The sequence below is a fragment of the Suncus etruscus genome, chromosome 2, assembly GCF_024139225.1.
Source record: "Suncus etruscus isolate mSunEtr1 chromosome 2, mSunEtr1.pri.cur, whole genome shotgun sequence".
NCBI lineage: Eukaryota > Metazoa > Chordata > Mammalia > Eulipotyphla > Soricidae > Suncus > Suncus etruscus.
In genome coordinates, this window is record NC_064849.1 from 33,025,693 (window position 1) to 33,049,996 (window position 24,304).

General features: G+C 46.6%; 1 protein-coding gene across 1 annotated transcript; it reads right to left on the reverse strand.

The window, feature by feature from the left end:
• Positions 1–13,542: 13,542 nt before the first annotated feature.
• On the reverse strand, positions 13,543–24,071 carry CATIP (ciliogenesis associated TTC17 interacting protein). Its single transcript, XM_049768934.1, has 10 exons — positions 24,038–24,071; positions 23,805–23,894; positions 22,352–22,552; positions 21,844–21,899; positions 19,234–19,320; positions 18,897–19,064; positions 16,711–16,835; positions 14,583–14,659; positions 14,141–14,229; positions 13,543–13,773 (listed from the first exon to the last, which is right to left on the reverse strand). The coding sequence occupies exons 1-10, from the start codon at positions 24,069–24,071 to the stop codon at positions 13,543–13,545; spliced, it is 1,158 nt and encodes a 385-aa protein (XP_049624891.1).
• Positions 24,072–24,304: the final 233 nt, after the last annotated feature.

Genomic DNA, 24,304 nt, shown 5'->3' on the forward strand with positions numbered 1-24,304 from the left:
AAGGAAGGAAGGAAGGAAGAAAGAAAGAAAGAAAGAAAGAAAGAAAGAAAGAAAGAAAGAAAGAAAGAAAGAAAGAAAGAAAGAAAGAAAGAAAGAAAGAGGAAGGAAGGAAGGAAGGAAGGAAGGAAGGAAGGAAGGAAGGAAGGAAGGAAGGAAGGAAGGAAGAGTACAGGAGGAAAGGCACTTACCTTACAGTGACTCTGACCATTTAAATACTTCATTTCATGGAGTATTTAAGTAAAACCTTAATAAAAACTCAAGTCCTCTGAGCATTTTCAGATGTTACTCCTGAGCAGAGAGCAAGGAATAACTGCTGATCACTGGTGGGCATAGCAAAAATAATTATGAAGCCAAAATCTTAGGGAGTCTCACAATTTTTTGGAGGGGGCATGTCTGGCCTACTCAGGGTAGATCAAACCGTACTCAGGGTTTACTTCTTACTTTGTATTAAGGGATCACGTGGCAGTGTTCAAGGGACTATCTTGAGTGCTGGAGATCAAACTGGGATTGGCTGTATGCAAGGCAAATGCTCTACTAATTGTATTATCTCTAGCTCAGGCTCAGAACCTAAATGGAAATTCAAAAACTGATAAAACTGGGGCCAGAGTGGTAGCACAATGGTAGGGAATTTGCCTTGCACACTGCTGACCTAGGACGGACACGGGTTTGATCTCCGGCATCCCATATGGTCCCCTGTGCCTGCCAGAAGCAGTTTCTGAGTGCATAGCCAGGAGTATTCCCTGAGTGCCGCCAGGTTGGCTCAAAAAAAAAAAAAAAAAAGAATAAAAACAAAAATAAATGATAAAACTTTTAGACAAAATGTATAGAAAAACCTTCAAAATATAGGATTAGGCAAAGATGCATTAAATTTCCAAAGCATAATCAATAAAAGAAAAAATAGATAAACTTGGAGAGTTAGCACAGCAGTAGGTTGTTTGCCTTGCATGCAGAAGGACGGTGGTTCAAATCCCGGCATCCCATATGGTCCCGAGCCTGTTGGGGACGATTTCTGATTAGAGAGCCAGAAGTAACCCCGGAGCACTGCCAGGTGTGAACCAAAAACAAACAAACAAACAAAACAAAAAAAATAGATAAACTAAACTTCAATCAAAATTTTAGGGCCGAGGGGCTGGAAAGAAAGCACAGTGGTAAGGTGTTTGCCTTGCATGCGGCTGACCTGGGATGAACCCCAGTTCTAATCCCAGCATCCCATACGGTCCCCTGAGACTGCCAAGAGTGACTTCTGAGCGAAGAGGCAGGAGTAACCCCTGAGCACCACCGGGTGTGACCTAAAACCAAAACAAGCAAAATAATTTCAGGGCCAGAGTGGAGTGCAGTGGATAGGACTCTTGCCACATGGCCAACCTGGGTTCATTTCCTTGCACCCTATATTCCAGGACCTATATGGTCCTCCAGGAAAACCAGGAATAATCCCTGAGTGCAGAGCAAAGAATAAGCCCTGATTCTGCACTCCCACATACACAAAGAAAGTAAAAACTCTGTGAAAGGGTCAGAAAATAGTAAAGTGTGTAGGTCATATGCCTTGCACACAATCAACCTGGGTTCAATCCCCAGCATCCATATAGTCCCTGAGCCTGCCAGGAGTAATTTCTGAGTGCGGAGCCTTGACTGTCACTAGGTGTGGCTCCAAAACAAAAACAAACAAAAACTTTGTGAAGAAACTTGCTTAAAATGAAAAACAAACTAAAACCTGAAATAAATATTTGCAGTATCAGAGAGACAGTATAGGTATTGAGGTGTTTACCTTGCACGAAGCCAACCAAGGCTTGATCCTTGGCATCCCATATAGTCCTCTGACCACCACCAGGAGGGATCCCTGAGTGCAGATATAAGAATATTCTCAAGGGGCCGGGCGGTGGCGCTAGAGGTAAGGTGCCTGCCTTGCCTGCGCTAGCCTAGGACGGACTGTGGTTCCATCCCCCGGTGTCCCATATGGTCCCCCAAGCCAGGAGCGACTTCTGAGCGCATAGCCAGGAGTAACCCCTGAGCGTCACCGGGTGTGGCCCAAAAACCAAAAAAAAAAAAAAAAAAAGAATATTCTCAAGTACCACTAGACATGGTCTAAAAACAAAAAGAAACAATTATAGGTGGAGAACATGCTTTGCAGGAGTGAACCCCTGAATCTGATCCCTGGCATTGCATTACACAAAACACAACAGAAACTCCCACACATAACCACCACAGGCTACAGCAGCTACACTCCTGGCATTTTCCCCAGACATGATGGTGTCTATTCACACACCACACTAGGAGCACTCAGAGATTATTCCTGACTCTGCACTTAGAAATTACTCCTAGTAGTCTTGGGTGACCGTATGAGATGTTGGGGATAGAACCTGGGTCTGCCACATATAAGGTAAACACCCTAACCGCCATGCTATTGCTCTTGCCTCTGTACCCACTTTTTTTTTGGGGGGGGGGCCACATCCAGCGATGCTCAGGGGTTACTCCTGGCTCTCTGCTCAAAAATCACTCCTGGCAGGCATGGGGGACCAAATGGGATGCTGGGCTTCCAACCACCATTGGTCCTGGGTCAAACACGCTACCGCTGTGCTATCTCTCCAGCCCCTGTACCCACATTTTTATAGCTGTTTTATTTACAATAGCTAGACTGAAAACAATCCAGCTTGTCCTTCAACAGGTGAAGAATGAACCGTTTATTGAGGGTAATCAGCTTCTGGCATTTCTCCCAGAGAAAGGAAAACTTACATTCCCATAAAATCCTGGAAGTGAAGCATTATAGCAGCTTTATTAGCAACAGCTCCAAACTGGAAAAATTCCAAATGTCCTTCAACAAAGAGTTAAACTACTATAGTTTAGGATCAGGAGAGATAGTACAAGAATGGCAAGGTGCTTGCCATGCATGCAGTCAACCCCAGTTTGGTCCCTGGCACCACATAAGATCCCCCTATCACTGCCAGAGTGACCCCAAAACCAAATAAAGCAACTACTACAATACAGACTGGGAGTAGCTCTTAGAAAGAAGAAAGAATAAGGGGCTGGAGCGATAGCACAGTGTGCAAGCGGCTGACCCAGGACCTATTCCTGGCATCCCATATGGTCCCCCGAGCCTACCAGGAGTGATTTCTGAGCTATTAGCCAGTAGTAACCCCTAAGAGCCACTGGGTGTGGCTCAAAAAGCCCTGCCCCCAAAAAAGAATAAAGTAAAAAAAAAAAAAAAAAAAGAATAAATTAGAGCCAGGAATCAGTTCAAAGAGCTAAAACTCAGGACTTGCATATGGGAGCTTTAAGATTGATCTTTTGTATACTTTAAGTGGTCCTTGGAGGAACAGCAAGTGTAGTCACTAGAACCAAAAGAAAGAAATAAAAAGTCCAAAGCATGGGGGCTAGAGAGAAGCACGGAGGTAGGGCATTTGCCTTGCATGCAGAAGGACAGTGGTTCGAATCTGGGCATCTCACATGGTACCCTGAGCCTGCCAGGAGCAATTTTTGAGCATTGAGCCAGGAGTAACCCCTTAGTGCTGCCAGATGTGACCCCAAAAACAAAACAAAACAAACAAACAAAAAAGTCCAAAACAGGAGGGCAGGGACTGGAGTAATAGTACAATGGGGTAAGGCATTTGCTTTGCACAAAGTTGATCTGAGTTCAATCTCTAGCACTTTGAATGGTTCCAGTGCCCCTCCAGGAATGACTAAACACAGAGTCAGGAGGAAACCCTGACACTGCTAGGTGAAGTCCCAAAACGAAAACATAGGTTTGCTTAGAGATGGGGGGATAGGGGCCAGAGCGATAGCAGAGTGGTAGGGCATTTGCCTTACATATGGCCTACCTGGACAGACCCAGGTTCGATCCCCAGTATGCCATGTGGTCCCTCGAGCCTGTCAGGAATGATTTCTGAGCACAGAGCCAGGAATAACCCCGGATGTGGCCCAAAAACAAAACAAGAGAGAGAGAGAGAGAGAGAGAGAGAGAGAGAGAGAGAGAGAGAGAGAGAGAGAGAGAGAGAGAGAGAGAGAGAGAGAGAGATCCCCCCACAGGACTGAAAACATGCTTTGCATTCAGGAGGTCAATTTGATCTCTGGCACTTCAGAGTCTCATGAGAGAGAGCCTCGAGTAATAACCCTGAGTTGGGAGTAGCCCCTGAGCATCACAGGGTGTGGCCCCTGCAAAAAAAAGGAACAAGCTTGAGGCTGGTACTGCAAATAACTCTTCCATATGCTGCCTGGAAAAAGGCATCTGAGTTCCATTCGAACTTGACTATATATCTACGGTGTTTGTAGCCGAGATTTGTAGAAAGGTCAGATTTCTGGCTGCCAGGGATGAGATTGGGAGTGGAGAAGGAGGGGAATGTAGATATGGGAGGATTCTGAGAGGCGTCAGGGGAAATTATTTAGAGTCTCTTCTGAATGCTGGTAGATGGAAACATAAACCAACCACATGATATTTTTAGATTTTGGAGCCACACCCAGTGATGCTCAGGGATTACTACTGGCTCTGTGTTCTGGAGGACGTTGGGGGACAACATTGCATGCTAGGGATTGAACCCAGGTCATCTACATGCAGGCAAGAACCCTACCCACTACACTGTCTCTCCAGCCCCCCCCCCAACCACATGATAAAATAGTGCAGAGCTTCATTTGCATGCACACATGAGGGGAAGTTTGAAAAGACTCAATGGGTTATAGTGATGTCAACAACTTGGCTATATTGATTTTGTGGGGTGTTTTTTTTTGGGGGGGGGTCACACCCAGCAGCACTCAGGTATTACTCCTGGCTCTACTTTCAGAAATCGCTCCTGGTAGGCTCGGGGGACCATATGGGATGCTGGGATTCGAACCACCATCCTTCTGTATGCAAGGCTATCTCTCTGGCCCCCTAATTTTGTTTTGGCCATATGTGGCAGTGCTCAAGGGTTACTCCTGGCTCTGTACTCAGAAATTACTCCTGCCAGGCGTGGGGGACCATATGGGATGTCGGAGATCGAACCTGGTTGACCCCGTGCAAGGCAAATGTCCTACCCATTATGCTATCACTCCAACCCCAATCCCAGCTATAGTGAAAGCAAGGATCAGCCAGACCTTGTATGCTCATATTTTTTCCCAGCAGCCAAAAAGGTGAAAATTACTCCATAGTCATCACAGAATATGAACACAGAGTGACTAAAATTTTGTCTCAAAAAAAAAAAATGAAGTTTGGGAGAGAACTCAATACTGCATCAAACTTGGTAGACACTTGTCTAGAGACTAGTCTAACCTTAATTAGTGGACCCTTCTCATGGGACAAGCCATGTCCCTGCCCTGTTAGAGGGCCGAGCATTCCACCATCCTTATATGGGCTTCTGCTTGAGTTCCAACAGCTCAACTCAAGAACTCCATGGCCAATTTCAGAGAGAAGCTACTATAGTGTTATTCTTGGTAGGTCTGAGACACCATGGTGCTTAATCATCCTAGGGATATTGTGGTAGCATGCAACCACATATGTGGCCGCAACATATCTCCAAAGTTCACAGTACTGACAGCCAGTAGGAATACAGAAAATTATATGGGAAAGTTAAGTAGAAGCCCGCTAAGCTCAAGTAGAGAAAATAATAGCTCACCAGGCTCAACTAGTACCTAGCAGCTCAGCAAATCCTTGGATTTAGTAACACCATTATTAGATATATGTTGTAGCAAGCAATATAAAGCAGATTATATAAAGCTGACTAAGGAGATAGGCTGGGGATGGATGGATAACTTGGGATAGTGGTGAAAGAAAGGTCACACTGACAGTGGGATTGATGCTAGAATGCTGAAAACCTAAAATGACTATATTGTGGACAACTTCGTAAATTATGGTGTTTAAATTTCAAATGGAAAAAAAGGAATGAAGCATGTTTTTGCTTGCTTTGTTTTGTTTTGGGTCATACTGGTGGGCTCAAGGTATGCTCAAATGGTGATGGGATTGACCCTAGGTTAGCAACATGCAAGAAAATAGCCTATGTGCCTATCTCTCTAATCCCCCTAAAGGGATTTTTTAATGATTATGTGTTGTTGGTTGTTGGGATTTTTTTCTTCTTTTCGAACCCATGCGTAGAGATGCTCCATTGTTTCTCATAACTGCACTCTGAAATCACTCCAGGTTGTGATCAAATGGTTACCACCATTTTAGGGATCTAATGGGATGTTGGGGAATAAAACCTAGGCCTATTATGTGCAAGGCAAGCACCCTAACTGCTGGCCCTATCTTCAATCCTGCAAAATGGATATTTTTTTGTTTTTGTTTTAGTGCCACTCTTAGCATGCTCAGGTGTTACTCTGGGTCTGGAATCAGGAATCACTACAGATGGTGCTTGGGAGATCATATGTTATGCCAGGGATTGAACCCAAATTGGTTGCATACAAGACAAGTGCTATCACTCAGGCCCCAAAGAGTAAGTTTTGTTTTGTTTTGTTTGTTTGTTTGTTTGTTTTTAGGCCATACCCAGTGGTACTCAGGATTTATTCCTGACTGTGATCAGGCTTCATTCCTAGTGGTGATCAAGGAACCATATGGGATGCCATGGATCGAACCTGGGTCAACCTTATACAACACAAACATCCTCCCTGCTATGTTATTGCTCCAGTCTCCAAAAGGGAAATTTTTTAGCATTCATTACGGTATGTAGGGGGAGAAATCCTGCTCATCTTAAAATATTGCATCATATTTTTTAATATTGCATCAGATTAATTTTGCAATATGTTACAAAACAAAGTAATGGAGGAAAGTGAGTGATTGGGCCACCAGATCTCTGTAATTTCTTTTAAAATTTCTTGAGGGAGCTACTCCTGACTCAATGCTCAGGGTTTGCTTAGAGAAGTACTCTGGGACAGTGACATGGGTTGCTTGCAGTGCTTGAGCATGCAGTGTAGTTCATTCCAAGAAGGTGAAGATTGCAGAGCAGAGGATGGTGGAATATGTCACCTAACCAGATGGGAAACCAACAAACTCCTCGGGATGGGTCTAATTAAGAATGCAAATGAGGGGCTGGAGAGATAGCATGGAGGTAAGGCATTTGTCTTTCATGCAGAAGGTCATTGGTTAGAATCCTGACATCCTATATGGTCCCCAGAGCCTGCCAGGAGCGATTTCTGAGCATGGAGCCAGGAGTAACCCCTGAGTGTGTGACCCAAAAAAAAAAAAAAAAAAAAAGAATACAAATAACAGGCCAGAGTGAAAGTAGCTAACCCAGGTTCGATCCCCAGCATCCCATAGGGTCCCTTGAGCCTGCCAGAGTAATTTCTGAGCACAGAGCCAGGAATAACTTTTAAAAAATGCAGATGGTGAAATACCATGGGCCTTATCAGTTCTAGGGTTAATTTTGGCAGAAGAGTTGGCCACACCTGATGGTACTCCTGGCTCTGTGCTCAGGGATCACTCTTGGTGAGTCTTCGGGACTATAGTCGTTGGGAACTCTTGACTCTGAATCATATGCTCAGCCTTTTGAGTTCTCTCTCTTGCCCTGAATTGTGGCTGTTGTTTCTCCTCTTCTTCCTCTTCCTCCTCCACTTCCTCTTCCTCCTCGTCTTTCTTCTTCAGTTTTGTTGTTGTTGTTTTGTTTAATGAAGCAAGATCGTTTTTGTTGAATAAAATTTATTTAGAAAGATGCGAAGGGAGAAAACGAAAGGAAATAATGTTCAAGAGAACATGAGCTTCTCAGTGAACCAGAGCAGTGACATTACACGGTTCAACCCAAACCTAGGGAAAAAAACAGAAACCAGGCCCGCCCAGTGCCCGGAATAAGATTAGGAAAATTTCCCCAGGTCTCGGGGTGGGCAAAGACTGGACAACCAAGCAAACAAGGCTTATAAACAGGACACATGACATAATCTAACATCTGCTTTGCTTATATATGCCTGGAAGGAATATGGATATGTGCCTTGAACAAGGCTGAAAATGTATTAATTGTGTGCCTAGCCCATTCTCTGGGTTCCAAGTCTCTCTGACTTGAGAGTACTCAGCATTCCAAGACCCTTTGACATATAACTAAGTCTTTCTTTTATTTTTTTCTGGCCACACCCGGTGATGCTCAGGGGTTACTCTTGGCTATGTGCTCAGAAATTGCTCCTGACTTGGGGAACCATATGGGATGCCAGGGGATCGAACCACGGTCCGACCTAGCACAGGCAAGGCATATGCCTTACCTCTTGCACCACCGCTCGGCCTCGTGTGTAGCTGAGTCTTAATAAATCTATCTTTCTTTTTGTTTTTTAGGTCACATCCGGCAGCGCTCAGGAGTTACTTCTGGTTCTATGCTCAGAAATCGCTCCTGGCTGGCTCTGGGAAACATATGGAATGCCAGGATTCAAACCACCATCCTTCTGCATGCAAGGTAAATGCCCTACCTCCATGCTATCTCTCCGGCCCCTGTGTCTGCTGTTCTGAGCAGCCACCGGCCACCTAACATCTCCAGGGAAAAACAAAAGGCACATATACATGAACATAGACTTTGAATATATACATGTTCAAAGGAGAAACCCAACTTAAAAGAATAAGCAGCAAGCAATAGACAAGAGGTATTCAAGAGAGAACATAGCGTAGACTTGAGGAGAAGGCAAGCAAAGGGACATAGAAGGATGTGCTCACTCTGGACAAGAATTGGGTACTGACAGGAGGTAAAGAGATATGCATGCTACCCCTTCAGAAATGGATCGCAAATCACCATGCCTAAAAGAAATATAAGGGGAGAGAGAAAGAGAAGAAAAATGTCTGCATAGAGGCAGACAGGAAGGGCTGGCAGGAGGGAAAACTGGGAACAAAGGTGGTGGGAAATGTGCCCTGGTGAAGTGATGCGTATTGGAACATTGTATGACTGAAACATAGTCATGAACAACAACTTTGTAAGTGTATCTCATGGTGATTCAACATTGGAAATTAAAAAATATATATGTATTCAGGACTGCAGTGGTAGTACAATGGGTTGGAGCCTTATCTAGCATGCATCTGACATAGGTTCAGTCCCTGACACCCCATGTGGTCTCCAGAGCACTGCCGAAGAATGATACCTAAGCAAAGAGACAAGAATAAGCCCTAAGCACTGTCAGATGTGTGTGTGTGTGTGTGTGTGTGTGTGTGAGAGAGAGAGAGAGAGAGAGAGAGAGAGAGAAAGCAGAGAGAGAAAGCAGAGAGAGAAAGCAGAGAGAGAGACAGAGACAAAGAGAGAGAAAGCAGAGAAAAGGCTTCTCATATCAGAGAAGCCAAGGAAGTGACAAGAAAGAAGCTCTGTGGTTATGACATTGCCAGCCTCTCCTCCTCACTGAACAAGGGTGAAAGGGCTCTCAGATTTCAGCGGGAATGTTCTGGGGCAGAGGGCTGAGTGGGTTATCCACGGATGGGTTTCAGTTCTCCATAGATGAAGGGACATATGAGGCCTCCAAAGCCCCTGTGACTGGCCAAAACTTTCTTTTTTTGGTTTTTGGTTTTTGGGCCACACCCAGCTTTGCTCAGGGGTTACTTCTGGCTGTCTGCTCAGAAATAGCTCCTGGCAGGCACGGGGGACCATATGGGACATCAGGATTCGAACCAACCACCTTTGGTCCTGGATCGGCTGCTTGCAAGGCAAACGCCGCTGTGCTATCTCTCCGGGCCCCAAAACTTTCTTAACCCCATCTCTCCAGGGCTGTCCCATCGCTACTCCCATTTCCAGTTCCTCATTACTGGGATCTCTGCTCATTGAGGTCTGCTCCGAGGTCATCTTCATCTCTTCAACATGAGTCATTTTCTTGTTACACACCCCCCCATCTTTCCTACATTTCTGAGATGTTCCATGTGGATGGAATTTGAGTGTTTATGGTTTCTCCCCAAAAGGGCCATGGGATCAGTCATTTTACCTTGAAAGAAGCCATATTTTCTAGGCTCACACCCTGATGAGTGAATGACTTTACCGTATTTTCCGGCGTATAAGACAACTTTTTTTTTTTTTTTTTTTTTTTGGTTTTTGGGCCACACCCGGTAACGCTCAGGGGTTACTCCTGGCTATGTGCTCAGAAGTTGCTCCTGGCTTGGGGGACCATATGGGACACCGGGGGATCGAACCGCGGTCCGTCCAAGGCTAGCTCAGGCAAGGCAGGCACCTTACCTTTAGCGCCACCGCCCGGCCCCAAGACAACTTTTGAAGCAAAAAAAGTCAACTGAAAATCGGGGGTCGTCTTATACGCCGAGTATATCCCGAAAAATGTTTCAATATGCCGCTAAACGAAAATTGTCTGATATTGCCACAAAACGAATTTTCCAACTCGATCCTGCAACCAATCTCTGCAAGGCTGCTCAGACCGCCTCTCGAACTCAGCCAATCCCAAGCAGGCTTTTTCTGCATGCAAATGAGACAGTGTTCTGGACCCGAATCTACACTGTAAAAATCTGCTCAGATTGGCCAGAGTCTGAGAGGAAGTCTATTACAGTATAACCTTTGAACCTTTGCTTGTTGTGATTGGCTCACTGTGGTACATACAGTTGCAGCACAGGAACGTTCTGTCTAATACAGCGAATATAGGCCTAAATCTATGTTTTAACTGCAAAATTAGGGGGTCATCTTATACACTAGTCGTCGTATACGCCGGCAAATACGGTATTTATTTTTTGGTTTTTGGGCCACACCTGGCAGCTCTCAGGGATTACTCCTGGCTCTGCATTCATAAATCATTTTGGCAGACACAGGGGACTGAATGGGATGCCGAGATTCAAACTACCATCCGTCCTGGATCAGCTGCATGCAAGGCAAATGCCCTTCCATTGTGCTATCTCTCCGGCCTCTGGAGTGAATGACTTTAGCCACTAGAATTGGGCTATCCAAGAGGGAGGCCTCTAGCTGTGTGAAACTACTTAAATCAACTAGAGCTGAGCACATGCTTTGTGTGTGAGAGAACTAGTTCCCACATGGTCCCTTGAGCACTGTTAGGAGAGATTACCCACCCATCCCTCAGAACAAGGAACAGGAGTGGTCTCCTAAACACTGCCAGGAGGTAGTTTGAGGTTTTTTGTTTGTTTTTGGTTTTGAGCAAGAGAGCCACAAGTCAGTGGTGCTCGGGATTTATTCCTGGATCTGTGCTCAGGGGTCATTCCTGAAGGGGCTCAAAGGAACATATGAAGTGTCTGGGGTCGAACCAGATCTGCCATGTGCAAAGCAAGCACCTTAAAAGCTGTACTTTGGCTTCTCTGTTGTTATGTTGAAGAGGAAAAGAGAGCCCTGTCCATATATCAAACAGGTTCACTTCAAGCACGAACTACTGGATGCACTAAGTCTAGGCATACATGACATCACCTTGGATGCCTTAGGGTTGTCCTTAAGGAGGTCCTAGTCTCGCTTTGAAGGCTTAGTAATTTGGGAGTGTGCTCATGCACTTGAGGTGATGCAGACCCTGCTTTGCAAAATAACATGCTTGGGAATTTCTGCTTCTCTTCTCTCCTGCCAGCCGCCTGCAAATGTCCCCAACTTCCACCAGATATTCCATAAAACAGAGTTCTCAACTTTGTTCAGGGCCCAGACTTTGAAGCAGAAGCTTTGCTGGGGGCCCAGAGAGATAGCACAGCGACGTTTGCCTTGCAAGCAGCCAATCCAGGATCAAAGGTGGTTGGTTCGAATCCCAGTGTCCCATTTTCCCATATGGTCCCCCGTGCCTGCCAGGAGCTATTTCTGAGCAGACAGCCAGGAGTAACCCCTGAGCACTGCCGGGTGTGACCCAAAAACCAAAAACCAAAAAAAAAAAAAAAAAAGAAGCTTTGCTGGGTCTGGTGAAATTAAAAGTGTTCTTCCACTTTTCAAGGCATGCACTTTGATTTTTCACTGGCTTTTGGTGGAAATTTCCACAACAGGGCACACTGACTCAGGTGTTACTCCTGGTTCTGTGCTCAGGAACCATATGCAGTGCCAGGAATCTACAAGGCAAGCCCCTTATCTCCTGTACTATCTCTCTAGCCCTTGAAAGCAAAATAAATAAATAAATAAATAAATAATTCTTTAAGGCTTAATCTAAATTGTGGTTCCCTGTGGAAATTTCCTTCCCAGTCATGGCCAACACATACCCTTCCAGGTTTACATTGCTGAGTGCTGGACAGAACTTCTCTGTAAGTGCTACTATTGTTCAGAGGACAAATGAGCAGGGCTAGAGCCTGTGTTCCACTTCCATCTACCTCAGGGACCTTGTCTGGTATTAATTATTGTCGGGCTGCTTATGTTACTGGCAGAAAATGACAAGGGCGGGGACCAGAGAGACAGAGAGCACAGTAGTGGGGCATTTACCTTGCACACAGCTGATCCAGGATGGAAGGTGGTTCAAATCCTGGCATCCCATATGGTCCTCTGTGGCAGTCCTCTGCCAGCTGCCCAAAAGTAGTAACCAAGACAGTGGATTTGAGAACACAAAGTCTAGGTTTGAATCAGCTTCCTACGTGCAAACATTTTTTTTGTTGTTGTTGTTTTTGGGTCATACCCGGCAGCGCTCAGGGGTTCCTCCTGGCTCTATGCTCAGAAATCGCTCCTGGCAGGCTCGGGGGACCATATGGGATGCCGGGATTCGAACCACCGATCTTCTGAATGAAAGGCAAACACCTTACCTCCATGCTATCTCTCCGGCCCCCCTACATGCAAACTTTAAAGAGGTTTTACTTTATGTGGAGATTGCAGTGGGGCGGGGAGAGGCACGCTGATACTCTCAGGGTTACTACTGGCTCTGCACTCAGGAATCATTCCTGGTGGGCTCAGGGGACCATATAAGGTCCCAGGAATAGAACCCAGGTTAGACACATGAAAGGCAAGTGCCTTAACCATTGTTCTATCATTCTAATCCTTTTTTTTTTTCAGTCTTCCACTGCATCTATTTTTCATCTATAAAATAGGGAGAATGACAGTAATAGCCACCAGAAAGTCTAAACAGCTTGACTTAGTACACACAGTGATCATCCCTACTTTTATTTTTATTTACTTTTTGAAAGGGCCACATCCAGTGGTGCTCAGGGTTTACTCCTGGTTCTGTCTCTGCTTTCACTCCTGGCAGTATTGGAAAACCAAATGGGATGCTAGAGATCGAACCTGAGTCAGATATGTGCAAGGTAAGGGTCCTATTGGTTGTAATATTGCTCCAGCCCCTCAATCCTTACTTTTTTGTTGGTTTGTTTTGTTTTGTTTTGTTTTTTAGGCCACACCCCGTGGCACTCAGGGGTAACTCCTGGCTCTGCAAAATCAGAAATATCTCCTGGCAGAAAATCAGAAATCACTCCTGGCAGGCTCAGGGGTCCAAATAGGATGCCAGGGATTGAATCGAGTTGGTCCCAGGTCAGCTGTACGCAAGGCAAACGCCGTACCGCTGTGCTTTTGCTCTGGCCCCTCAGTCCTTACTTTTAACTAGACAACACAAACAGGTAAAGTTGTGGCTCCCACAGCTTAGAGACGGGGAGAGTCTTTTTATTCCCCTAAAAACAAAAACAAAAAAATTACTGCTGCAAGAAAGTGGCTTCCTTGCCGTACCCTTCAGAGATCCAGCCACCACCACCCTACTGGCCACCCCTGGCCAGGCCCCACTGCAGCTTGCAGGCTATAGTGCCTCCATCTATGCCTCTTTCCAGCTGGACACCGGCAAGCAGAAGAGGGACAGCCGGTGTTTCGAGGTCCAGGATGTGAGTGGCATTTCGAAAGGTGAGTAGGGACTGAAGTGCTCGGAGGCGAAGGTGACCACGTCCTCTGGCTGGCTCAGCAGCAAGAAGAGCAGGAAGTCGGAGATGATTGCTTTAGCCTCTGGGTGCTGCCCCAGATATCTGCTGTGACTGAGACGGAGCTCCTCCTGGGAGGAGTAGTGGGGGTCACTGATGTGGGAGCCCAGGAGGCTTCCCTGCTGCCTTCCAGGGAGGACTTCAGGACTCTCAGCCCACCCACCTCCCAGGTCCCAGGTCATAGGCACAAAGAAAGAAAGAGAGAATGTGCAATGAGAGCATACTGGAGAGATTGCAGGCAGGGCGCTTGCCTGGCACACTGCTGACCTAGGTTTGATCCCTGAACCCCACCAAAAGTGAATCCAAAGGCAGGAGTGAGCCCTGAGTACTGCCGGGGTTTGTTGCCCAGAAAACAAAACAAAACTGCAATGGGGATGTAGGGGGGAGTGGAGAGGTGGGGTTGGGTGGAGGGGACTTAGTCTGACTGCAGCTCTTCACCTTCCGGTCTATGAATTTGGAGTAGAGCTCAGCATCTTCTTCCCACACCAGGTCCTTCTTCCCAAATACTGGGGGAGACTCAATTTCATCTGAATGGAAGGGGGGGGAATGAGGCTGCTGACCACACTCCAGAACCTCCTCTGGAGTGCCCAGATGACAAAGAGGGGATGTCCAAGGATAGCCAAATCACCAATACAGGTAAAACACCAGTGCACCCTCCTGGAACAAATCACCTGATAGGGTGTGAAAAGTCTCGCACCCCCTTCGCCCTCCCAATCCCCCACTTCCCTATACTACCCCAGACTGTTTTGGAGTCAGATCTGGTGGGCAAAAAGCTTCATGGCAGCTCTATCTGGGAACCCACCCAGAGTACACAATCCAGCCCTGCCACCACTCCCAGCCCCATTTTTTCCTTCTCCCCACAGCCAAAGGTCTCACTCACCCTTCTCCCTCACATTGGGCATCTTGAAGATCATACAGCACGCAGGGGAGCCCACCTGGATTCTCTTGGCTAAGTGCCTGAGTGTCGTGAAAAGCAGGTAGGGGTGAATGTGAGGGCTTCCCTCCAAACAAGCCCACTCCCTCCCACACTGTCTCAGGGTGCCTTTATCAGACTGAATCCTGCTTGTGTTATTCATCTTAGGTTACTCAGATAATGCTCCCTGGTTACTCTGGGCTACTTTGGTGGTACTCATGGTACTGTGTAGTGCTGGGGATCAGATCTGGGCCCCTCACATGCCCTTTAAACTCTCCTACCCGGGCCCCGAGAGATAGCATGGAGGTAAGGTATTTGCCTTGCAAACAGAAGGACATTGGTTCGAATTCCGGCATCCCATATGGTCCCCTGAGCCTGCCAGGGGTGATTTCTGAGCGTAGAGCCAGGAGTAACTCCTGAGGGCTGTCGGGTGTGACCCAAAACCCAAAAATAAATAAATAAATAAATAAATAAATAAGAACTCTCCTACCCATAGCCGCTGCTTTTCAGACTAAAGGCTGATTATGCCGCTGTGTGCTACTAAACATGGCTGGACCGAGTCCCCTGCAGGTTCTGACAATGAAATGAAGAAGCAGCTCTCTTCTGCTCTATGACATTCCAAATAGAAGCAACATGGGCCGGGCGGTGGCGCTAGAGGTAAGGTGCCTGCCTTGACTGCGTTAGCCTTGGACGGACCGAGGTTCGATCCCCCGGCGTCCCATATGGTCCCCCAAGCCAGGAGCAACTTCTGAACGCATAGCCAGGAGTAACCCCTGAGCGTTACCGGGTGTGGCCCAAAAACAAAACAAACAAACAAACAAAAAAACAAATAGAAGCAACACCCTATGCTATGAAATAGGAAAAGCCAGCAGGCTTTTGGCACTTTCATCTGCAATCACCTGATTATTTTTTTACTGATTATTATTTTTTTATTTTTTTATTTTTTATTATTATATTATTATTATTTGGGGTTCACACCCAGTGGCGCTCAGGGGTTACTCCTGGCTCTATGCTCAGAAATCGCCCCTGGCAGGCACGGGGGAACATATGGGATGCTGGGATTCAAACCACTGTCCTTCTGCATGAAAGGCAAACGCCTTATCTCCATGCTATCTCTCCGGCCCTATTTAGTTATTTATTTATTTTTATTAATTTTTTTCTTTTTACTGTTTTTGGTTTTGAAGCCATACCCCATGGCATTCGTGCTTACTCCTTACCCTCAGGAATGACTTATGCCAGAGGACCATATGCGACTCTGGAAATCAAACTCACTTTGACTGCATTTAAAGCAAGCACCCTACCCCCTGTTTTCTAGAACTTTCAAGAAACTAGCTTTTCTTGGCTTTCCTCATATCCTTAATTTGGTTCTAGCCCAATGTTGGGGACAGCCTGGAAGTGCACAGTGATGCTTCTCTCAGTCCATTGATTCCCACCCCGCCACATGTCAAGTTGTTTAAAGTTTGATGGTTGGGGCTGGAAAGAGTACAAGGCTGAAGGCACTTGCCTGTCTGTAGCTGACTCTGATTTAATCCCTGACACTAACATTTGGTCCCCTGCACAACCAGAAGTGAAATTGATATTGTTGTTGTTGGTGGTGGTGGTGGTGGTAGTGTTGATGATGATGATGGTAATGATGATGATATAATGCTGGAGTTGGAAAATTAGCATAGTAGTGGGTAAGGTGCTTGCCTGTATGCAACCAAATCAGGTTCCATTCTGAATACCACTTAGAGTTCCCTGAGCCCCACCAGAAGTGAGCCCTGGTTACAGAGTCAGGATTAAGCCACGAGCACCAAATAACAACCACCACTACCACCAACCACCACCAACAACAGTACTTGGTAGTTGCCAGTGTCATGAGCACCCCTTACAGCCTCAGCTGCTTTAGCTATGTCTTAGGGCCTATGGCAGTAGCATGAAAGACCTCAGCTATTTAAGGCTCCTTGGTAAGGCATGAAAGACTGTGAGGATCAGGCAGAGTGTTGCTTGCTCCAGAAACCAAGAGGTGTGGGAACCCTGCATCGACTCTGTCAGTCGCTGGTCCTTAGCACTGAACTCAACACTGCCCTCTGGAGTACACCCTCAAGTAACTCACCCATCGGAGAGCAGGTAGAACTGACAAGATGAAGGGATGCCCACTTGGGAGTGGATGTTCTGCTCCACGACAAACACTTCTACCTGCTGGTGGTTGATCTCAACTGTCTGGGAGCCCAGGCATTGCTGGAAGTAACCAAAACATGTTGGATTAACCTGTTTCCATCCTATTCAAGGATATGTTTGTTACTCATTGTTCAGAAGCACCTTTGGATGGAAGCAGCCTTTGGATTAGTGCCTTAGACCAACTGCTCCTCACCCTTATGTGTGGCTTGGTGCTTCCGAATAAAAACGTCAGGTTTCAGGGGGAAACTGCTTGTAGTTTCAGTTTTCTTCCACTGAGCTATTAGCTTCTTAGGAGCAGAAAGCTTGGGTGTGGGAGTTCCTGAACTTGTTTTTATCCCCTTAACCGTGCGTGGATTATTTCCTGCAACAGAGTTTGCTACCAGACGGATGTCTCTCCAGTGCCCTGGATTTGAGGCATGAGGCTTCTGCTTCAAAAAAGGAGGGAGACAGGTGAGGTAGGTGCCCACTAACGTCTCTTCCTAATCTGACCGTTTCTCTCAATGATGAGCCATCCTTGGCCAGAAGCTGCAGATTGGAACTGCACCCTCATATTTAAAAGTTTAGGGGAAGGGGCCGGGAAGGTGGCGCTAGAGGTAAGGTGTCTGCCTTACAAGCGCTAGCCAAGGAACAGACCGCGGTTCGATCCCCCGGCGTCCCATATGGTCCCCCCAAGCCAGGGGCGATTTCTGAGCTCATAGCCAGGAGTAACCCCTGAGCGTCAAACTGGTGTGGCCCAAAAACCAAAAAAAAAAAAAAAAAAAAAGTTTAGGGGAAAAGCTCTTCATAGAGGGTCAGCTCCATCTTGCCCCTGCTTCAAACTTTCTGAGATTAGCCTATCAAGGTTGAATGTGAAGGGGCAGAGGAGAAATTTGTGAGACTCTGAGAAAAAATTCTGAGACCAGGTGGCTGCACCTGGCAGTGCCCAGGGCATGTTTCTGCTTCTGCACTCAGGGATCATTCCTGGGAGTATAGGGTTGGGAGGGGATTATATGTGGTGCTAGGGGTCAAACCCAGATCTGTCATATACAAGACAAGAGCCCTATCTACCATACAATCTTTCCAGTTCATCACATTGTTGGGGTTTTGTTGTTGTTGTTATTGTTGTTGTTTTTTGTTGTTGTTGTTGTTGTTTTTATCATGCCAAGGATGTGCTAGAACACTGCACCTCTTTGTCCTGGTTTGGACTGACACACTACACATCATTTGCAAAGTTGATCATATAAGTCTCCAAAGAGCCTCATGAGAAACAGCATATTCAGAAGCTAGGAAAACAGTACAGTGGCTATGGCATTTGCCTTGCACACAGCTGACCTGGATTCAATACCCAGACTCCATATAGTCCCCTAAACACTTCCAGGAATGATCCCTGATCACACAGCCAAAAATTAGCCCTAAAGGTCAAAAATAGTACAGGGGGTAGGGCACTTGCCTTGAATGTGGCTAACCCAGGTTCCATCTCTGCCATCCCATATGATCCTTCAAGGGGCCAGAGTGATAGTACAGCAAGTAGGGCATTTGCCTTGCACATGGTCAACTTGGATTTGATCCCTAGCATCCCATATACTCCCTGAGCCCAACATGATCAATTTCTGAGTGCAGAGTCAGGAGTAACCCCTGAGCACTGGCAGGTGTGACCCAAAAATGAAAGTAAAAGAAAGGAAGGAAGGAAGGAAGGAAGGAAGGAAGGAAGGAAGGAAGGAAGGAAGGAAGGAAGGAAGGAAGGAAGGAAGGAAGGAAGGAAGGAAGGAAGGAAGGAAGGAAGGAAGGAAGGAAGGAAGGAAGGAAGGAAGGAAGGAAGGAAGGAAGGAAGGAAGGAAAGAAAGAAAGAAAGAAAGAAAGAAAGAAAGAAAGAAAGAAAGAAAGAAAGAAAGAAAGAAAGAAAGAAAGAAAGAAAGAAAGAAAGAAAGAAAGAAAGAAAGAAAGAAAGAAAAAGAAACCCTGAGTGTGAGTGACCCTAAAACAAAAACCAAGTTCAGAATTCTAGGGACTTTGAAATTTGCTGCTGCAGGGCATGTTGCTTAGTGAAATTTTAGCCAAGATCAAAGAAAAACAGATATGAGAGTTCTCGCCTCTTCTACCAGCCCCCACTCCTGCCCTTCCCCTTCCCAGGGGACTCCTCACATAGGTAGAATGGCAGAGTTTTCCTTCTGTGTCCAAGGCCAGAAAACGGGCATTGCTGGGCACCATCTGTCGCCAGGCCATCACCCTCAGCAACACCAGGTTGGCAGCCTCAGAGATAAAGCCTGCAATAGAGCTGCAGGACTTGGTGATCCTTTCTGTCTTCACATCCTGTTCAGGATAGTCTGAATCAGTGGCACAGATCCAGGAAGTGGGAGGAGGGTGAGGTACTAAGGTGTGGGGCAAGGCAAGTGATAGGCATATGACCTGTCAAGGTCCCCAGGATATATCTCCATAGAGGATGTGCCTGCCATCTGGTTCTCATGGACCCCCTCCTCACCTCACCCTCCTTGACACGCCTGGTTATAATCAGCCGGTCATCCTTGGTCACCAAGTTTAGCTTCTGCTCCATGGGAATGCTTTGTAACTAAGGAACAGACATGAAGGGGAGAATCGGGGATCCACCCTGTGCTATTATTCAAAGATCACATTCTCCAGTTCCCCTGGCCAAACATTTGGGTAAAAACATTTCCATGTGTAGTAAAGTATGGGCATAAAGTCATAGTGTGGTGCGATATAATGCTAAAAAACAAGTGTTCTTGGGACCCAGTGGTTCAATACCTGCAGGTGCGAGCCAGTGATAAACCCAATTTGGTCCCGTCTACTACCCCACAGGTTTCAGTGCGATAGCAATCATTTTGCCTTTTGGCATCCTGGGCACTTCATTCATGTGTGTGATCCCTGGAAAGCTCACAAAGAAAGTCTTGTGTGAAATGTGCTACCACTAAAGTGTGGAAGCATGGCAAGTGGGTTCATATACACATATCCCTCCAATCAAGGTAGAAAATGACCATAAGGGAAGGGGAGAGGAAAGGAGGGAAAGACCAAGTAAATGCAAGTTCAAAGCTGCGGATAGTTTCTGTGGGAAGGGTCTACAGGGGATTTGTTTCTTTTGTGCAGTACTCCAGACATTAGTGAAGTCACTGTGCTGAATTTGAGGGATCCAGAGTAGAAACTAGAGGCGAGGCAGTGATAGACCTTTGGGAAATGCCAGCCCATATGGTGTGTCTGGAGTGGATCAGGGATTGTGTATCAGGAGGTGGGTATCAAAGAAGTACCTGCTTGGGCTGAAGAGATAACACAGTGGTAGGGGGGTTGCCTTGCATGCAGCCGATCCATAACAGATGATGGTTCAAATCCCAACATCCCATATGGTCCCCCCAGCCAGCCAGGAACTCAGAGCCAGGAGTAACCCCTGAGTGCCGTCACTTTGAGTGGCATCACACTTTGGGTGTGACTCAAAAACAAAACCAAACAAGACAAAAACAAAAAACAAAAAAAAAATACCCTCTTGGGCCGAAGTGATAGCACAGTGGCAGGGCAGTTGCCTTCCACATGGCCAACACAGGATAACGGTGGTTCAAATCCCAGCATCCCATATGGCCCCTCCCGAGCCTGCCAGGAGCGATTTCTAAATGCAGAGCCAGAAGTAACCCCTGACAAACTCTGTTTGTGACCCCTCAAAAAAACAAGCAAAAAAAAAAGTATCCTCTTAATCAACCTAGATGTCAATTATCAGATGAACATATAATAAAGATATGGTATATATATACATGATGGAATACTATGCAGTTGCAAGGAATGATGAAACCATGCAATTTGCTGCAATCTGGATGGAAGTGGAAGATACCATGTTGAGAGAAGTAAGCCAGAAGAAGAAAAACAAACACAGGATGATCTCACTTGTCTGTGGTATATGAAATAATTGTATTAGGAAATATATATTTAAAAAAAGGGAAACGCAACATAATAAAAAAGGGGAAAGCCCAGGAGAAGGACAGAGAATGAAAGAAGTCAAGGCAGGAAGGAAGAAGATGACAAAGGGAAGTACTGAGGGAACAGGGATCTGGGCTTCGGTTATATTGGGAGTGTGGGAGAGCGGTATAGCCATATACCCTAAGCATAGATAGGCTCAACATCACTGAAAACATGAGAGCTATGCTGCAAATCCAAAACTTATTTGGGGGCCAAATAGGCAGTGCTCCTGGCAGGCCCAAGGGATGTCAGGGATTGAACTCAGGTTGGCCATGTGCAAGGCAAACATCCTCCCCACTGTGATATCACTTTGGCCCCTCCCATACAACAACAAAACTTTTTAATGTGCCTATCAAGTGAGGTAAGGAGTGGGAGATGAGAGAGTATGGGAGTACTGGTGATGGAAGTTGTCACTGACGTTGGGATTGGTGTTGAAATATATGCCTAAAACACATTTATCAATAACTTAAATCACAGCTCTTTAAATTAAAAAAATTAAAAAGATAAAAAAGAAGTACCCTCTTAAGGTCAGAGCAATAGACCAATCAGTAGGGCACTTGCCTTGCACATGGCCCACCAAGGTTTGATCTCTGGCATCCCATATGGTTTCCTGAGTCAGCCAGGAATGAATCCTGAGAACTGCTGAGTGTGCCCCTCCAAATAAAAAGTACCCTCGGGGCTGGAGAGATAGCAGGGAGGCAAGGCATTTAATTTGTCTTGCATGCAGAAGGACGGTGGTTCGAATCCCGGCATCCCATATGGTCCCCCGAACCTGCCAGGAGCGATTTCTGAGCATAGAGCCAGAGTAACCCCTGAGCGCTGCCGGGTATGACACCCCCCCCCCAAAGAAATAGTATCCTCTTGGAACCAGGTCATAGCTCAAAGGACTGAAAAACAATGCTTCACATGCCAGAGCCCAGATTCAGTTCCCAGTAACACACACACACACACACACACACACACACACACACACACACACACACACACACACCTCCTTTTACTATTGAGGCATAGAAAGCCAGGTTCCCAGGTTTCCTGGCTGTGTGATGGGAATTGCAGGGGAGCTGAGAAGAGGGTTGGGGTACATTTCACCAAGCCCATTCCTTCCTCCCTTCCAGAGTTTTTCATCCAGTACCTTGATAAATTCCTGACTCTGCTGTTCCAGGATCTCCATATTCCATGAGAGATATCCTGAGGGGTAGGGAGAGAGGAGGCTGGTGGGTGCTCACAGTAGGGGAACAGGAGAGGAGTGTGGGGTGAGTAGCTCAGACTTCTAGGGGCACAGAAAACACTCAACTCTTTTGCTCTTTTTTTTTTTTTTTTTTTAGGGGAGGTGGTATTGGGTCACAACTATTGATGCTCAAGGCTTGCTCCTGGAGGAGCTTGGGGAACCATAAGTGGTGCTGAAGAATTGAACCTGCATTAGCCATATGCATGGCAAGTGCCATAATCTAGTTCTGTACCTCCAGCCCTGATACTCAGCTCTTATCTGTATTCTTTAGCTACGATGTACCTGCCCCATGAGCTGTTCCCAGCATCCTTTGTGTCATTCACTTCCCAAAGGGATGTCAAAGGGCTACTGACCAATGAGGCCTCTGGGAAAGGGAGTGAGGGCAGAGGAAGGAAGGCAGTGGACACTCTACCCTGGAGAGAGTTCCCACAGACGGTCTTGTTGATGAAGCCCCGACTGAAGGCATGCACGAAGAGGCAGTGGGTGAAGATCCCAAATTCATCTACGCGACTTCCTTTCTGTACTTGAATGGTCAGTTCTCCCTGTGGCTCCCCGGAGTCCGAGACCATGACCAGAGTCTCAGAAAAAAGAAACAGCTGCAGCTCCTCCTGTTCTGTGGGTACAGGCCCAAGGAAAACAGTAAAAGAAAAGCCTCTCTCCTCTCCAAGGGTTAATTTGGTGGGGGGGGCACATTCAGCGGTGCTCAAGGGTTACTCCTGGTTCCATGCTCAGAAATTGAAATTACTCTTGGCAGGTTCGGGGGACCATATAGGATGCCTGGGATCGAAAGTAGGTCCGTCTCACGTTGGGCTGTATGCAAAGCAAATGCTCTACCACTGTGCTATCTATGGCTCCGCCCCCCCTTTTTTGGTTTGGTTTGTTTAAATATAATCCAGTTTATTGTGTATTGGCTGCTCAGAATATGTCACGTATTGTGCAGAATTTAGACATTATGCTACAAATTTGATATTTTGGGGGATAACAACTATACTTTTTTTTTTTTTTTGGGTCACACCCGGCACTGCTCAGGGGTTACTCCTGGCTCTACGCTCAGAAATGGCCCCTGGCAGGCACAGGGGACCATATGGGATGCCGGGATTTGAACCATCGTCCTTCTGCATGGAAGGCAAGTGCCTTACCTTCATGCTATCTCGCCGGCCCTGATAACAACTATTTTTGAATATATCTTTGACAGAGTCCCTTAGCATTTATAATATTACTGTCTACTTAGATTCATATGGACTGCTCAGTGCCGGCGACAGAGATTTATATAATGATGTGTTTGAAGCCAAAGCTTTGTAAACAAGAACCCACACACAGTTCATCAATTTCCAGTTGACAAGTGACTGCAAACATTAATGCAAAGTTTCAGGACCATTCTCAGCTCACTAGGTGGGTGGGTTGAAGCAGAAGCAAGAGCTATAGCTGCCTTCTCAAAGGTTCTGACCGAGAGCCCTGGCTTCCAGTCTCTCCATACCATTTCTTTTCCCCAACTCCCAGATTTCTTTCCCAGTCTTTCGAAAACCCTGCAGATAAGAAGAGCACCCCCATCCCGCTGCCAAACCCCCATATGTCTGAGTCTTTTTTTTTTTTTTTGGCTTATGGGTTACACTCGGTGATGTTCAGGGGTTACTCCTGACTATGTACTCAAAAATCGCTCCTGGCTTGCGGGACCATATAGGACGCCAGGGTATGGAACTATGGTTCGTCCTGGGTTAGCGAGTGCAAGGCAGACGCCCTACCGCTTGTGCCACTGCTCCAGCCCCATGTCTGAGTCTTAGAGCCTGTGTGAGCGCTGGTTGTCTCCCCCTGGAAGATTGGGTGCACACACCCCGCCCTCCTTTGCCCCCCACATCCAAGCTCACGGAGAGAGTTTAGGAAGAGGATGGCGTCAGCATTGGCCTCGATGGGATGCAGATTGTCAGGCCCATCAACTTGGCTCGTGACTTGGGAGTCTAAGGAGGGAGCAGAGGCTGAGATGGGGTGGAGGGTTAGGGTGGGGGTGGAGGGTGTCCCGGGGAGAAGGATCAGGATGAGGGCTGGGGTCCCCAGAGTAAAACCTCAAAGGTCACCTTCCCCCACCCACAGTCCTACAGACCTGTCCCACCGGAGAATACAGGATTAGAGGACATGTTGTATGCTGCGGGTTGGGCTCAGTGTTGTATGTCCTATTGTCTCCATGGCAACGAGGAGCAAGCCACATCTCTTAAAGGGCCATCACCACATTTCACCCATCACCAAGATCCTTGGGAACTTGGGGGGCGGGCATTAGGCTTCCCTACTGAGATTATTATTTAATCTGTTATTAACTAGGCTCACTCCTGAGCACTGGGCAGGCCAGAGAAACAGGGAGATGCAGGGGTCA

Excerpts from the sequence above, each read along its gene's own strand:
- CATIP (XM_049768934.1), bottom strand. The coding sequence starts at position 24,071 with ATGTCCTCTAATCCTGTATTCTCCGGTGGGACAG. Across the intron at positions 21,900-22,351 it reads CTGTGGGAACTCTCTCCAGG|GATATCTCTCATGGAATATG; the intron begins GTAGAGTGTCCA and ends CCTACCCCTCAG. Across the intron at positions 19,321-21,843 it reads AGAGTCAGGAATTTATCAAG|TTACAAAGCATTCCCATGGA; the intron begins GTACTGGATGAA and ends TCTGTTCCTTAG.